Source organism: Thecamonas trahens (assembly GCF_000142905.1).
Source record: "Thecamonas trahens ATCC 50062 unplaced genomic scaffold supercont1.11, whole genome shotgun sequence".
In the NCBI taxonomy this organism is placed as follows: Eukaryota; order Apusomonadida; family Apusomonadidae; genus Thecamonas; species Thecamonas trahens.
In genome coordinates, this window is record NW_013657669.1 from 277,378 (window position 1) to 291,311 (window position 13,934).

At 66.1% G+C, this 13,934-nt stretch overlaps 6 protein-coding genes across 6 annotated transcripts in view; 3 read left to right on the forward strand and 3 right to left on the reverse strand.

Annotated features, from left to right (window-relative positions):
- Positions 1-634: 634 nt before the first annotated feature.
- On the forward strand, positions 635-4,169 carry AMSG_03032 (uncharacterized protein; the record flags this gene model as incomplete). The annotated part of the gene is made up of 1 exon (XM_013904916.1): positions 635-4,169. One exon carries the CDS (start codon positions 635-637, stop codon positions 4,028-4,030), a length of 3,396 nt encoding a protein of 1,131 aa, XP_013760370.1. The 3' UTR covers positions 4,031-4,169.
- Positions 4,102-5,270, reverse strand: AMSG_03033 (uncharacterized protein). Its single transcript, XM_013904917.1, has 2 exons — positions 4,271-5,270; positions 4,102-4,196 (listed from the first exon to the last, which is right to left on the reverse strand). Exons 1-2 carry the CDS (start codon positions 5,201-5,203, stop codon positions 4,110-4,112), a joined length of 1,020 nt encoding a protein of 339 aa, XP_013760371.1. The 5' UTR covers positions 5,204-5,270; the 3' UTR covers positions 4,102-4,109.
- A 100-nt stretch (positions 5,271-5,370) lies between these two features.
- AMSG_03034 (uncharacterized protein) lies at positions 5,371-8,629 on the forward strand (the record flags this gene model as incomplete). The annotated part of the gene is made up of 4 exons (XM_013904918.1): positions 5,371-5,423; positions 5,567-5,857; positions 5,890-8,589; positions 8,621-8,629. The coding sequence occupies exons 2-4, from the start codon at positions 5,576-5,578 to the stop codon at positions 8,627-8,629; spliced, it is 2,991 nt and encodes a 996-aa protein (XP_013760372.1). The 5' UTR covers positions 5,371-5,423; positions 5,567-5,575.
- A 164-nt stretch (positions 8,630-8,793) lies between these two features.
- Positions 8,794-9,909, reverse strand: AMSG_03035 (DORA reverse strand protein 1; the record flags this gene model as incomplete). Its single annotated transcript, XM_013904919.1, has 1 exon — positions 8,794-9,909. One exon carries the CDS (start codon positions 9,907-9,909, stop codon positions 8,794-8,796), a length of 1,116 nt encoding a protein of 371 aa, XP_013760373.1.
- A 307-nt stretch (positions 9,910-10,216) lies between these two features.
- AMSG_03036 (alpha/beta superfamily Hydrolase) lies at positions 10,217-11,379 on the forward strand (the record flags this gene model as incomplete). Its single annotated transcript, XM_013904920.1, has 1 exon — positions 10,217-11,379. The coding sequence occupies one exon, from the start codon at positions 10,217-10,219 to the stop codon at positions 11,078-11,080; it is 864 nt and encodes a 287-aa protein (XP_013760374.1). The 3' UTR covers positions 11,081-11,379.
- Positions 10,917-13,934, reverse strand: part of AMSG_03037 (RapGAP/RanGAP domain-containing protein) — a 3,714-nt gene continuing 696 nt past the window's right edge. The window contains exon 2 of the mRNA XM_013904921.1: positions 10,917-13,794. Within this exon, the coding sequence (XP_013760375.1) occupies positions 11,045-13,794 (2,750 nt within the window). The 3' untranslated portion in view covers positions 10,917-11,044. The remainder of the gene's footprint in view (positions 13,795-13,934) is intronic.

Genomic DNA, 13,934 nt, shown 5'->3' on the forward strand with positions numbered 1-13,934 from the left:
ATCGACGGGGAGGGGCGGGAGAGTAAAGAGATGCGGCTGCTTGGTTGTTGCAGATGAGGAATACTGTGATGCTATGGCTTGGTTCTTGCACAGCAAGGATGAAAAACAGGGACAAATCACAGATCACTTTTTTAAAGCCCAAACAGAGTTACACACACCCAACAAGCCAGCAAGAACAAACCCACACACACCACGCACCCACACCCTCGCACACATGCTCATGTCGATTGATGATGGGATCAAGTGGCCCATCTGGTGTCGTATCTCCACCCCGTGACTCCCCATGCCACGATCTCAGAAGATGCACTCTGCCAGCGCAACAGCTAGTGCATAGATAGTCGGATCAGATGTGAGACCGGTCTCGAGAGCGGATGAGATGATAGGTGCAGGTACGATAGGACGGGGGGGGGGGGGGGGCGGAAAGGTGAGGGGGGCGCGCTTAAGTGCATATGGCCAGAGAAAGTGAGCAGGGATTTATCAGAGCTCGAGCCGGGCCATACCACCGATGGCCCGAGAAGATGGTCTCTGAGCAGCTCTCCTCTGCTCTGCCAAGCGACACGGTTCCGACCAGACACACCGGCCACTCCACCCCCCTTCTCCCTGCGGCCGCACCCGGCCCTGTCCCGGAAGAGGGATGGCAACGGACCGGACACTGCTAGTGTATGGGCTGCACTTTGAGGAGTGGTGCGGCGAGCTGGCGGACGTCCTCGCGCTCTACGGCGAGCACGTGCTGACGGTCCGGGACTCGCTGGCCGAGGTCATCTTCCCCACTCGGCCCATTGCGCTGCAGGCGCTCAACGAGCTCAACGGCGCCGCCATCAACTCACACGTTATCAACCTTCGCTGGGCCCAGCCGCTCTCATCGCTCTCGGCCTCTATCATCCATGCCATGGACGGCTCAGCCTACACTGCAGGCGCCAAGGACAAGCTGACGCTCCCGCCGACGTCGGCCACTTCTCGCGCAGGCGCGACCGATGCGGGTGATGCCACAGACTCACTGAATGGACCGACTTGGGTCGAGCGCAAGTCGGTCTCAGCGCCGAACACTCCGCCGAACGAGCTGATGGCGGCGCCCGGCTTGGAAAGCGCGCTCGACTGCGACGTGACACCGCCGCGCCCGCTGGCACTGGCCGGCCGGGCGGCGTCGGTCGACATGGCGCTTGTCGGCTCGCCGTCAGACATCGAGGTGCTGGATCTCGGCGAGCTCCTCGGCGACGCCCTGCCGCAGATCACGCTCGAGGTCGACGACACCCATCGGGTCGCCGGCAAGCATGCACTCGACGATCAGCTGCCGTACCTGCTTGCGCAGCTGCGCTCGGCGCCAGACGCGGCGTCCCTCGGCCGACTGCTGGACTGGATCCTCGAGCTCCGCGACCTGCCGCTGGCCGAAGCACGCCCGGCCATCGCCGCCTTTATCGATCTATGCGGCACCGCGCTCCTTCTCGACCTCCTCCGCGACATGAGCACCAGTGCTCGCTCGCTGCGGCGGGCCAAAGCCGCGCTCACGCTTCCTGAAGACGAGCTCTATCGACTGTACGAGGTGGAAGACTCGGAGGTTGTGGTCGTCGAAGCTCTGCTGGCGCTCATCGACGTCGATCCTGACGAGGCCGCGCTCACCGCTATCATTGGGCCCGAGGGCACCGGCCTCTGGGAGGTCATGTCTGCTTTTGTCTCTCCCGACCTTGACTTGCAGGGCAAAATCCTGCAGCTCATGTGCTGGGTGGCCGACGCCGGACCGGCCGGGCACGCCGCCGCACGATCGGCGCTCGCCTACTTTGAGTCGCAGCTCCATGACTCGGCAGCCATGCGACTGACGCAGACGCTGCACCCGGATCCAGACGCCCCACTCGACTCGCTCCGCTCGCACTACCTGGTCCAGGTCATGGCGCTCACTCTCATCAACACCCTCCTCGATGGCATTCCCGATCTCGCGCCACGCACTGCCTATCGTGCCGTCTTCCTCGACCTCGACTTTGATAGCGTCATTGCGGCCATGGAAGCTGCTCTCGACGCCCGCTCGCCCGCCGCCGCTGCTGCGCTCTCCATCGACCCGGCCCTTCTCTCCGCCCAGATCGCCCGCTTTCGTGCCTCGGCCGATGCCGACGCCGCCGCCGCCGCCATCCGCGGCGTCGATCTGGCCGACCCGCTCGCCCTCGCCAAGCACATTTGCGCTGTCTACTCGGAGAGCCACGCCGCCCGCGACCACCTTGCCGCCCTCCTCCGAGCCCTTGCCGCCGCCCACCATGACGCGCCGTCGTCATCCGCCATCAGTCTCCTCTACGGCCGCCTCCTCGCGGTCTGCGCCGGCTCAGATCTCGAGCCACCCGCGCCGGCTCCGTCCCGCCCCGCTGTGGCGGCGCCGGCAGCCCCGCCCCCGAATCTGACGCCGCGGGTGCCGCCCCCACTGGCCGTCTCGCCGCCCTCGCCCACGCCACCACTGCCATCGGAGGCGAAAACTGGTGAGCAAGCGACAGACGCCGCGCCGCCACCTGCTGCGCCTGTGCCGACAGCGGCTCCACCGAGTGGCGCGCCGCCGCCACCGCCACCACCTCCACCGCCACCGCCGACTGGCTCCGGCATTCCGCCGCCGCCGCCACCACCGGGCCCCGGACCGCCATCGGCTGGCTGCGGCGTCCCCCCGCCACCGCCGCCACCCGGCAGAGCCTCGGTCCGCAACTCCAAGCACGTTCTCAAGTCGCTCTACTGGCGCAAGCTCAACCCGCGGACAGCGGCTGGCACCGTCTTTGCGCAGCTCGGGTCGGCCGAGACGGACGCGCTCGGCATTGATGTGACCGAACTCGAAGTCGCGTTTGCACGCGACGCAAACGCCGCGTCAGGCAAAGCCGCAGCCGTCGCGGACAGTGCCACTGCCCCCGCCGCATCCAAGCGGCCGTCGCTGCTGCAGTCTCAGCGTGCGACCAACGTCGAGATCTGTATGGCCAAGATGCCCCACTCGGCCGACGAGCTCGTTGCAGCCGTGGCTGAGCTCGACGTCGCTGTCCTCACGCCACAAGTCACTGAAACGTTGCTCAAGACACTACTTCCGACCGAGGAGGAGCTGCCGATCCTGCGTGGCTACGCTGGCGACCACGAGCTGCTCACGCCCGGCGATGCGCTGGCGGTAGCTCTTGCGAGCATTCCACGCGCCCGCGAGGCGGTCTCGGCCCACGCGTTTATGCTCTCGTACCCCGAGGGCGAGGCGGCGGTGAGTGCGGGGATGAGCAAGCTCTCTGGAGCGCTGGCAGCGCTCCGCGACTCGGCTGAACTGCGGAGCGTCCTGCAGCGGGTCCTCGTCTTTGGCAATGTGCTGAACGAGGGCACGGCTCGCGGGCGAGCACAAGGCTTCCGGTTCTCCATCTGCGCCAAGCTGAGCTCGACCAAGGCCACGACCGACTCGTCGCGTTCGGTCGTCCACTTTCTCGTTGCTGCGCTGGAAGCGTCCGAGCCAAGCGCGCTGAGCGCACTCGACGACACCGTCGGCACTGCGCTTGCTGCTGCAGCCGGCATGACGCTCGGCCACATCCGCTCCGGACTCGGCAACCTCAAGGCCGCAACGCAGCAGGTGGCGGCCGAGGCCAAGGTCCGCGGCGAAGACTCGACCTTTGCACTTCGCTTTGCGCCGTTTCTCGAGGCGGTCAGCACCGCGCTCGCCGACCTTGATACTGGCGTCGCAGCACTCGAGGCACAGTGGGAGGAAACTGCCAAGTTCTTTGGCGAGGATCCGAGCAAAATGGAGCTGCCCGAGTTTCTTGACGCTGCGCGAGTCTTTATCGTCTCGCTCAAGTCTGCGGCGGCCGACAACGCAGCGGCGGCGGCCGAGGCCCAGAAGCGCGCGGCGCGCAAGGCCCGCCGGCGCAAGGTCCGCGACGCCATGGCGAGCACCGAGGCGGCGGTCCCCGGGCGGCGCGCCGCAGCTCGGTCCAAGAACCGTCGCGGGTCAGTAGCAGTCTCGGGCGATCGCGCAATTCGCAAGGCACGCGAGCTCGACGAGTACCGTCGGGCCCGCAAGGAGCGGCTGGCGAGCAAGTGAACACCATGGGGAGAAGCACTACGGGCTTGGCCTGGGCTTTTGGCCCGGGCTGGCACATTTGCGACGGTTGCGGCGCTTGTCAGGGCTCGAAGAGTGCTGCAAAGGCGAGTTGTGGGAGTTGTGCGATGGCGATGGCGATGGCGATGGCGATGGCGATGGCGACGGCCTGCCCTTCCCCTTTCCTTTTCCCTTTCCCTTCTGCCGCTGGCTCTTGGGGGTGCGTGGCTTGCGGGTCCGGACTGGCGTTGGCGGAAGCGGCGGGAGCGAGATTGTGTCTGCGGTAGCAGCAAAGGGTGCGGTGGCGAGGACGGTGCGGACGTCGGGTGGCGGGGCGTCGGCCTGGCTGACGTCGGCGTCGTCGGCTTGGCTGGCGTCGGCATCAAAGGCCGGCAGCAAAACATCAAGAATGTAGCGGTAGACGGCGTCTATGACGGCATATCCCTCAACACTGTCACCGGTCATGCTTTGAGCGTCAAAGGTGGGGACAACGAGCGCATTGTGCGGGACTTCACGGACTTTGCGGAACTCGTTGTCGACAACAATGGTGTTGTGCGGGCCAAAACCAGCTGCGCCCGGCCCGTCCTCTTCGCCCCACACTGCGCCCAGGTCCCGGATGGTGTCATGCGACTTGGCACCCGTCGGGTCGGGCTTGTTATGATCGCGGTGGAGGACGTAGTCGATGTACAGCTCGCCAGGCTTCGGCCCGTCCTCGCAGCGATCGGCAGCATCTGCGGCGTCTGCAGCATCGGCAGCGGTACCACTCGCGCTACCGAGCTCATTGATAGCAGACGCAGCAGTGAGCGGATGAAGGAGTAGCGGGCGGGAGTCTGCCCTTGGAGCAGCGATCCAGTCGGGAGCAGTAGCCTCGATCTCCGACAGGCGCGCACCAGGAGCAAGTTGGGCAGATCTTGCGACGGCCAGAGTCATCCGAGCAGCATTCCGAAGAAAGGTAGAGGTGTAGATGCCCACAGCAACCCGCGGATGAGCAGCCAGAGCAGCAAGAACATCAGCCCCACCTGGGCGGACATACACATGCCGCTTGCCCGAGTCCTTGCCAGCCGGACTGTACCGCTCGCCTACCTCCCGCGAGGTCTTGGACGTGCGGTGGACGAGCGTCCCATTGAGATCAAACAGCACCAGTAGAGCGTGAGCAGGAGGACTGGTAGCAGCCATTGGAGGGAGGGAGGAGAGCCGTGTGCGTGCGTGTGTGTGTGTGTGTGTGTGTGTGTGTGTGTGTGTGTGTGTGTGTGTGTGTGTGTGTGTGTGTGCTTGGTGTCTGGGCGAGTCGGTCCGCTGTGTGTGTCCCTCTTCTTCCTTGGCACCTGTCGCAAGTGGGGTGTGGGGGGTGAGGTTGACCACGGCGAGTACGCCACACATACGGGTACGGGTAGGGGTAAGTTGTGGTGTGTGATGTGTGTGGGGGTGTGGTGGAAGGAGGGGATGGTGTGGTCTCACTCGTGTTGGGCATGGGTGCGGGGCGGTGGTCGGGGTGGGGCGATGGCCGGGGTGGTGGGGCGGTGGTCGTGGGCGGTGCAGACGCAAGCCATGGCCGATGGAAGCGAGGGCGAGGTGCCGGTCTTTGACGTCGACGTGTGTGATTGGGTGGCCGAGGAGCCTCTACACAACTTTCCCATGTTCTTCTCAAGGAACAATCTGCCGAATCTATGGCTCAAGACGGCGTCGTCCGACGGCAAGCCCATCGGGCTGACGGTGGCGAGGCGCACGTTTGCCACGCTCACGGCCGAGATGAGGGCGGCGTTGCCGGAGCATGGCGAGCTGCCGTGGACTGGGCTCGAGGACTTTGACGCCGAGTGCCACATCGCATGGGTTGCCGCTTTCTGGCGGCAAAGTATCCCAAGCTCGGCAACGATGGGCTGGATCCGGCCGGGCACACTGCGTTCCGCCCGCAGTACGAGATGCTGCGTGCGTGGCAGGCGTGCTCGCGGATGGAGCAGTTTGGTGTCCACGACCGCGAGCTCAACATGATCTTCCGCGTCGATCCCTGGGGCAATGTCGTCTCACCGTTTGCGCTGCCGGGTGCTGCTACTGCCAAGGCGTACGATCACCTGTTCCCCTACGTGCGCGGCGGGCGGACCCGCGACGTGCCGGGCTCGTCCACCTCGAACATCATCATGCTGCAGGCCAAGGCAAACGGGTTCAAAAAGGACAAGTTTGAGCAGCTCATCCGCCCGGCAAGGCTCCGCGTAGGCCTCACTCCCGACATGGTGGCGACCGCGTACGGCTCGATCAACGGCTTTTACGGCACACCTGCCCTTCAGTTCCTCCTCGGCTACTGCCCGACGTCGCGGGCCGACATTCCGGGTGCCTCCAGCTTTGTGCAGAACCTCGACGACTGCGTCCGTGCCCTGCTCGCCATGGGCGAGCGCCAACGCCGCCGGGAGGACGCGTACCGTGAGCGCAAGCTCAGGCAGGCGAGGGACAAGGCCCGCGAGCGGAGCCGCAGCTCTGGACGCAAGCGCAACGCCGTCAAGATCAATCCATACACCTTTGCGACTGCCGGAGCCTCTGCCGACAACATAGCCGCTGCACCGGCGCAAGCCATCGGAGCGCCGGTCTCGGCCTTTGAGCTATTTTGTCGCTCCGAGTGGGCGCGGATCAAGACCACGCTTGCCAACGACGCACCGTTTGTCGACATCCAGACTGCGCTTGTCGACGAGTGGGCCGAGCTCCCACCGGACGAGCAAGCTGAGTTTCACGCCGCCGCCGCCGCCACGCGCACCGCCTTTGCGGCGGCGGCGACTTCCAGCGGCGGCGACGGCACCACCATTGAGGCCAACGATGTCGACGACGACGGGCCAGCAATGCGAGGCATCACCGTGGTCGAGCTCCGCGAAGCCATCGAGCTCGCCGGCGGCTCGTGGAAAAGCTCACACAACAAGGCCAAGCTGGCCGAGGCCCTCATCGACCTCCTACCCAAGCTTAAGAAGAGCCAGCTCAAGAGCCTCGCTGCCGACCATGGCATCATCGCTACGGGCAAGGTGGCCCAACTCACCGAACGCCTGGTTCGTTTTCTGGAGGGCTACCTCGTCGGCGAGGCCGGCCACGCGACCGAGGCCGACGACGCCGCCCACGCTGCGCAGGTCTCCGGCGCTCCGGTTGCAGGCGTCCTCGAGGCCACTTTTACCTCCAAGCAGCTCAAGACTGGTCTCGCTGCGCTCGGCGAGCGGACGTCGGGATCCAAGGCTGCGCGAGCGCTGCGGCTGGCCGAGGCGGTCGACTCGGAAGTCTTTGCCAGCTTGGAAGCGCTAGTGGCCGCCCCGAGCCCGGTGGCGGTGGTCGAGGTGATCGGCGCTACGTGCGGCGTTGACGTTGACGCCTTCAAGGCCAAGGCCGAGGCGGCAGCAGCGGCGGATGGAGTCGAGAGCGGGCCGACCAAGGCCACCAGTGCCGAGCTCAAGGCGGCGCTCGCAGAGCTCGGGCTCTCCACGTCCGGCCGCAAGTCGGAGCTGGCTGAGCGACTGGCCTTGGAGGCCGACCAGCTCTCGGCACCGCAGTTGAGGGCATTCTGCAAGGCGCACGCCATTACTGCAAAGGACGCCCGGAGCAAAGCCGCCCTCGTCCACAGCCTCGTCGACTACCTGGCGCAATTTACCCAGGTCGATCTGGAGGAGGCGCGCTCGCAGCGGTCCGGCTCGGACGAGGGGCGAAGCAGCAGCGTTGGCGGGCGGGTCTCGTGCCGCCTTCTGAAGCGCGCGCTCGAAAAGGCCGACGCTAGCTGCAGCGGGCGAAAGAGCGAGCTTGCTGCTCGGCTGCACGTGGTGGCCGGCGCCGGGCGCCGGATGAAGGTCGAGGATCTGACGGCTGTGCTGGAGAGCGCGGGTGCGAGCGTGTTTCCGGCATCGGCGCGCAAGGCCGATTTGGTGGCACAGGTCCAGAAGCTGATGATGTCGTACACCGACGCCGAGACTGTGGCGCGTGAGACTGCGCTGCTGGAGGCCGACGACAGCGGATCCCAGGCTGGAAGCTCGAGCAGCGGCGACGACGATGCGCCGGCTCCGCTGGCGGTGAGCTCAGAGACACTCGCCACGCTGCTCAAGGCCATGGGCATACCGAGCTCAGGCTCCAAAGCCCAACGGGCGGGGCGGCTGTTTGCTATCCTGCCGTGCAGCAAAGGCGCGGCGCCGACCGGTGCCGAGGTGTCGTGGACCAAGGACCAGCTCCGCCGAGCGTGCGACGCGCTGGGCGCAGGAACGAGAAAGAATGCAGCCGCACGCTCGCTGGCCGACGTTGCCAAGGCGGCGCTCATTGGACACACCCTGCCGCAGACCATCGACGACGAGGTGGCGCGGCTGGTGAGGCGCGCCGGTGGCGACGCTCGCGCCAGTGCCAGCGACAGCGCCGGAAGCACCGTCAAGGACGGCCTCTCACACGAAGCCTGCGTCGAGAAGCTGACGGCGTGGGGTGAGGACACGCGTGGGAGTCTAGACGAGCTCCGCACGCGGGTGGCAGCATGCTCTGCGCAGCCGCCGCTCGCCGGTAAGATCATCGCCAAGCTCCTCCGCGAGATGGTGGCGGCGTGCGAGCTCCCGGCAGGCGACGTCGACCGGCGGAGCAAAAAGGCGATGGCAGGCGCGCTAGCCAATGCCGAGCTCCTTGCCCGCTTGCCGATCGGCAAGCTGCGTGAGTTTTGCCGCCGTGGCGGCGTGACCATTACAGGCTCCAAGCGGAGCAAGGCAAGCGTGGTGGCGTCGCTGGAGGAGGCCCTCAGTACCGTGGCGAGCGGCGAGTAGGCTGATGTGCAGCTAAATCCGCTCGCAAACAAAGAGCGCGTTGTAGAGGACAAAAAAGGCGTGGCGGGTGTTTCCCGGCGAGATGTAGGGGACGCGCGACCAGGAGAGGACGCGGAGGCCCGCGGGATGGAGAAAGGTGGCGGTGAACCAGACAACCCAGGCCTCGAACGGTGCGTCATCGCCCAGAGGCGCCTGCACAAACTGTGATGGGCGCTCCCAGCGCGAGCCAACCTCGACCGACGGGTGGTACGGGAGGACGATGGAGAGGATGAGCCGCCCGCTCTCGGGCTCGACCAGCGCGACCATGTCGTCGAGCAGCGTCTGCGGTGTGTCGCAACGATCGAGGACGTTGAAGCACGAGACAACGTCAAAGTGCAGTGGCTCACCTCGCCGCGGGGCGGCGGCGCCGGCCGACACGAGCGCCTCGGCAAGACCGGCCTCCTCAAGGACGCCCGAGGTGACGGCGGCAAAGCCGCGCGAGCGCAGGCACCACACATTGACAATGGCCGTCTCGGTAGCCACGACCGTGTCGACAAACGGAGCCAGCTGCTCGGTGACCGATCCGGTCCCTGCGCCGACGTCGAGCAGAGTCCCGGCATGAAAGCCGGCGGCGGCCGACGGCCCCCCGGCGGCGTCGTCGTCAAAGGCTGGGCGCGGGAGGGTGGCGAGATGGTCCCAGCCGAGCGCTTGCTTGCGGATCGGGCGGTGGGCGAGGGCAGGCAGGGAGCCGTGCGGGCGCGCGGCGGCGTTGGCTTCTGCAGCGGCAAGCAGGCGAGCCATCTGCGATGCAGAGAAGACCCACATGTCGCACTTGCCAAGCAAGGCCGACGCGTTGGTCGCCGACATGCAGCATGTGAGGACCGAGTGGGCAATGTCCTTGACGGCGTAGCCCAGCCGCGACGACATGCATCCACGGACGTAGGTTTCTGTGGCATCATCGACGCCCAGCACGACAAGGGTCTCGACCAGACCCTGCGCCACATCGCCGGCCACCCCGGCCACGCCTTCGGTCGCATATCCGCCCAGCACCGCCACCGAGACCGCGTAGTAGCCGTCGAGGCCGAGTTCAGCCCGGCTCAGCCCCGCCGCCCGGCTCTCGGCCACCACCGACCGGAGTAGTGACCGCATGGAGTGGGGGTGCGGTGGAGGAGGGTGTGGGAGTGGTGGTGGCGGCGGTGGCGGTGGTGGTGGTGGTGGCGGTGGCGGTGGTGGTGGTGGTGATCACACTTGCGCGAGGCATGGACTTTGACGACCTTTTCCTGCTGTGGCTGGTGATCGAGGCCTCGAGCCCCCCTACCCTGGCCCCCTCGCCCATCCTCATCCAGACAGCTACTTTTCTCCCTTCGTCTTCACCATGGGGTTGGTCTGGAAGAGTCTGGCTTGCGCAGCATGTGCACCTGTGGTGGTTGTGGTGTTGCTGGCGCTGGCGCTGTGTATGCCCAACCCGGGCAAGGTCCTCCTGGCGCCGGCCCGCCACACGCCGGCCTCGCTGTGGGGCGCCGAGTACGCGCCGGTGGTGCTGGATGCTGCGGACATGCCGGCGGGCGCGCTGTCTGACGGTGGGCGGCGGGCACCGGTGACGCACGGGTGGTGGGTCCCGGGCGGGCCGACGGTCGTCCTCGCGCTGCACGGGCGGTCGCGGTCGAAGGAGTGGACGCTGCCTGCTCTGAGCGGCGTGGCGGGCAACTACTCGCTGCTGGTCTTTGACTTTCCGGGTCATGGCGCGGCAGGCTTTGGGCTGACCACGGTGGGCCTGCGTGAAGCCGACGTTGTCGATCTGGCGCTCGACTGGCTGGCGTGGGCGCATCCGGACGCGGCCGTGGTGGTCTACGGGTGCTCGATGGGCGGGGCGGCCGGGGCCATTGCACTCGGCCGGACGCCGCGCGACGGGCATGTGCTCTCGCTCATCACCGACGGGGCCTTTGCGCGGCTCGCCGACGTGCCGCGCAACCTTGGGTCGCGGTTCGGGGTTCCTGTCCCAGATGCGCTGCTGGCTGCGGTCGACGCTGTCCTCGCGCTGCCGATGCTCTGGGACGGCGTCTCAATGTTTGATGTCGAACCGCTGGCGTATGTGACGGACCTCTCGGTTCCGGCTATCTTTATCCACGGCGAGGACGACTTGCTTGTTCCTCCGTCGTCGGCCGAGGAGCTGGCGGCGGCGGCGCCGCACGGAAAGTCATATCTCTACAGCGGCGGGCACGACGAGCCAACCAACGCCGAGGTGGTCAAGGCAGTGCGGACGTTTGCGGACATGTCGCAGTTGCTAGCGGCGATGGCCAAGAAGGCACGGCTGTCGTAGCAGCAGCACGCGGTTGTGGCTACATGTTGTCCGGATCCGGGTTGACGGCGGCGACGAGAGTGGTTGACGACGAGAGCGACGACATGTGGGCGCGGTGTGCGGTGTGGCGCGAGACGGAGAGGATGGAGCCGTAGGCCTCGTAGCCGCCGTCGCAGGCAGCCATGTCGGCGAGGTCGGTCGTGGATGGGCCATCGGCGAGCGGGCAGAGCTCGTGGATGTCCGTCGTGTCGTCATCCTCGTTCCACACGGGGCAAACACGCCGACAGCGTCCGAAGCGTTGGTAAACGGATGGCGGATGGTGAGAAGGTGCGACTCGACGGCGGCGCCTGAAACGGCTGAGAGAATGGCGGCAAAGGTCGAGTAGTAGACAATGAGGAAGGGGCCGAGAACAGCGAAGCCGAGCGGTGCGGCCTTCCAGCGGAAGACCGACTCGGGGCGGACGGCACCGGTGCGGTCGAGGAGAATGCCGCAAGTGTCATAGCAGAGGAGCAGGCCGCGCGGGCGGGAGAAGGCGCGGACGCAAGTGTCACTCGGCTCGCCGGTGTGCAGAACGGTGGGTGCAAAGTCGGGGTAGGCGAAAAAGTGAAAGGCGGCCGAGTCGGCCGACGAGGCACCGACGACGATGCCGCGTGCGACGGCGGTGATCGAGTTGACCTTTGCCGGTAGATGCAGGGTCTCGAGTTTGGTGAACCGGCCGGGCGTGTCCTCGATGCGGTAGACGTCGATGGCTTCGTCGATGGCGATTGAGATGTACGCGTCCGAGCCGACGCGGCCGGTGGTGAAGAGAACCGGCTGGTAGGCCGGAATCATCGAAGTCGACGGCTTGGTCCCGGCCATCAGCGCCGAGAGGGTAAAAGCGAGCATGCGCTCGGGCTCGGCGGTGAGGACAAAGAGGTAGTCGTTCTCAGCATCGACGCCGATCTGGACCACGCCCTCGAGTGAGAGGATCTTGACGCAGTCGGCCGAACCGATGACGGTCTTGTACAGGCCTCCCTTGGCCCCAAAGAACAGAGCGTCCTCGTGCTGCTCCATGGCGGCGACCTTGCCGGGCACGCCCTCGAGGAGCGGGGTGAACTGCAGGACTTGCGGCGGGACAAACTCAAGGTCGGCCATGGTCGTCGAGCCGACACCGCCCGGACCGTCGGCTGAAGAGCCGGCACCGGGCGCCTCGCCGGCAAGGGTGGTGTCTTTGCGGCCGGCGGGCGAAAAATCATCGTACAGCATGTCGAGGTACTGCTGGCGAGTCCGGCGCTCGCGGACGACAAACTCGGGCGAGGCCTTGGTGGCCAGCTCGCCGTTGATGCACTTGGCAAGGAGAAAGTCCTTGAAGCGCGCGTCCTTGGGGTAGTAGGCCACCGAGTCGGGGCCAAAGTCGCGGACGTCGCGGGCGTACGCGGTCGAGACTCGGTACTGGCCCGGGTCAGCCGGGTCAGGCTGGACCACGATGAGCACACGGGTGTACTGCGACTTCATGGTGTCGACCGAGTAAATGGTGTCGCCGTCGACAAAGACGACCACCACAATGTCGTTGCCGATGAACCGCTTGCGCTGAACCCGCTGCGGATCGGTCTCGTCATATTGCAGCAGCGTCGAGACGTGGTACATGACCTTGTACCCGCGAAAGTCCGGCTCGTACACCGAGTACAGGCCCGAGCCGTCGTTCGACGTGTCGAGCTGCGCCGAGTAGCCCTCAAACCCCTTGAGTCGCACCCGCTCGCCGATGAGGTCAAGGAACTCTTCAAACGCCGGCGAGCCGTCAATGTTGGAGAACATCTCGTCGTCGTTGGTCTGGCCTTGCCGCGCAAAGAGGACCCCAATCTTGATCTTGTCGTCAGGCTCGGGGTCTTCGATCCGCGAGAGCGCCGCCACCACCTTGGGCTGGTGCGAGACGCGGACAAACTGTTTGGCGTGCTTGGCCAGCGCGCCGTCGCCGATGCGGGCGAGCAGTTGCGAGAGGCTAAGCATGGTCTCGGACTCGTCCTCCAACATGTACTGCACCACCTCGGCGGTCGAGAAGACCTCGACCCAGTACTGGAGCCCGATGTGCGGCGCGGCCGAGACGAGGACTGCCACCGCCACCGCGCCGCGCATGGTCGGCACCTTGGCCACAAACACGTCGTGCGGATGGCTCGCAAAGAACCGCTTGTACCAATCGCGCTCGCCGCGCGGCTCCTCCAGGTACTGAGTGAAGAGCGCATTCGGGACCAGCGCCGACGCCACAGGCTCGTCGACTATCATCTCGTCGAGCGGGTCTACCACCTGCGGCAGCGAGTTGAGAAATGTCGGCGGCGGAAAGGTGTACGCGACGTCGACATGCCGGCGCCGGCGCCGCGACGCAGACTTGACCGCCGCCTCTTCGGGCGAGAGCGGCTCGTACTTGACCATGACCTCGACGTCACCCGAGACCTTTTCCGACTTGCGCGGCACCAGATGCAGCCACATCCGCATGTACTTGCCCAACTCGGGGCAGGCCGAGAGCGAGAGCTTTGACTCGCCCATAAAGTCGTCCGACCCGATTTTGTCCCAGTCCCACACTTCGAGATGGAAGACGGCCTGGTTGGAGTGGACCGGGCAGGAGAACAACTCGTTCCACCGCGGGTTGAGCTCTTTCTTCACCACCGAGGTGCGGAACTCGGAGCCATCCACCTTGACCACTACATACGGATCCGACGTTCCGCGCTTGTCCTTTGCCGCCAGATCCCGTCCACGAATGACTGTCATCCATCAACATAGCCATCCCGCAGTGAGTAACAGCGGTGGTGGTTGGGCACCTGCAAAAAATCGTACGTTCGTTGGCTGCCCTGTGGGGGGACGGGGGGGGGGGGGGGGGGGGGGGAAGAGAGGAGGGGGTAAG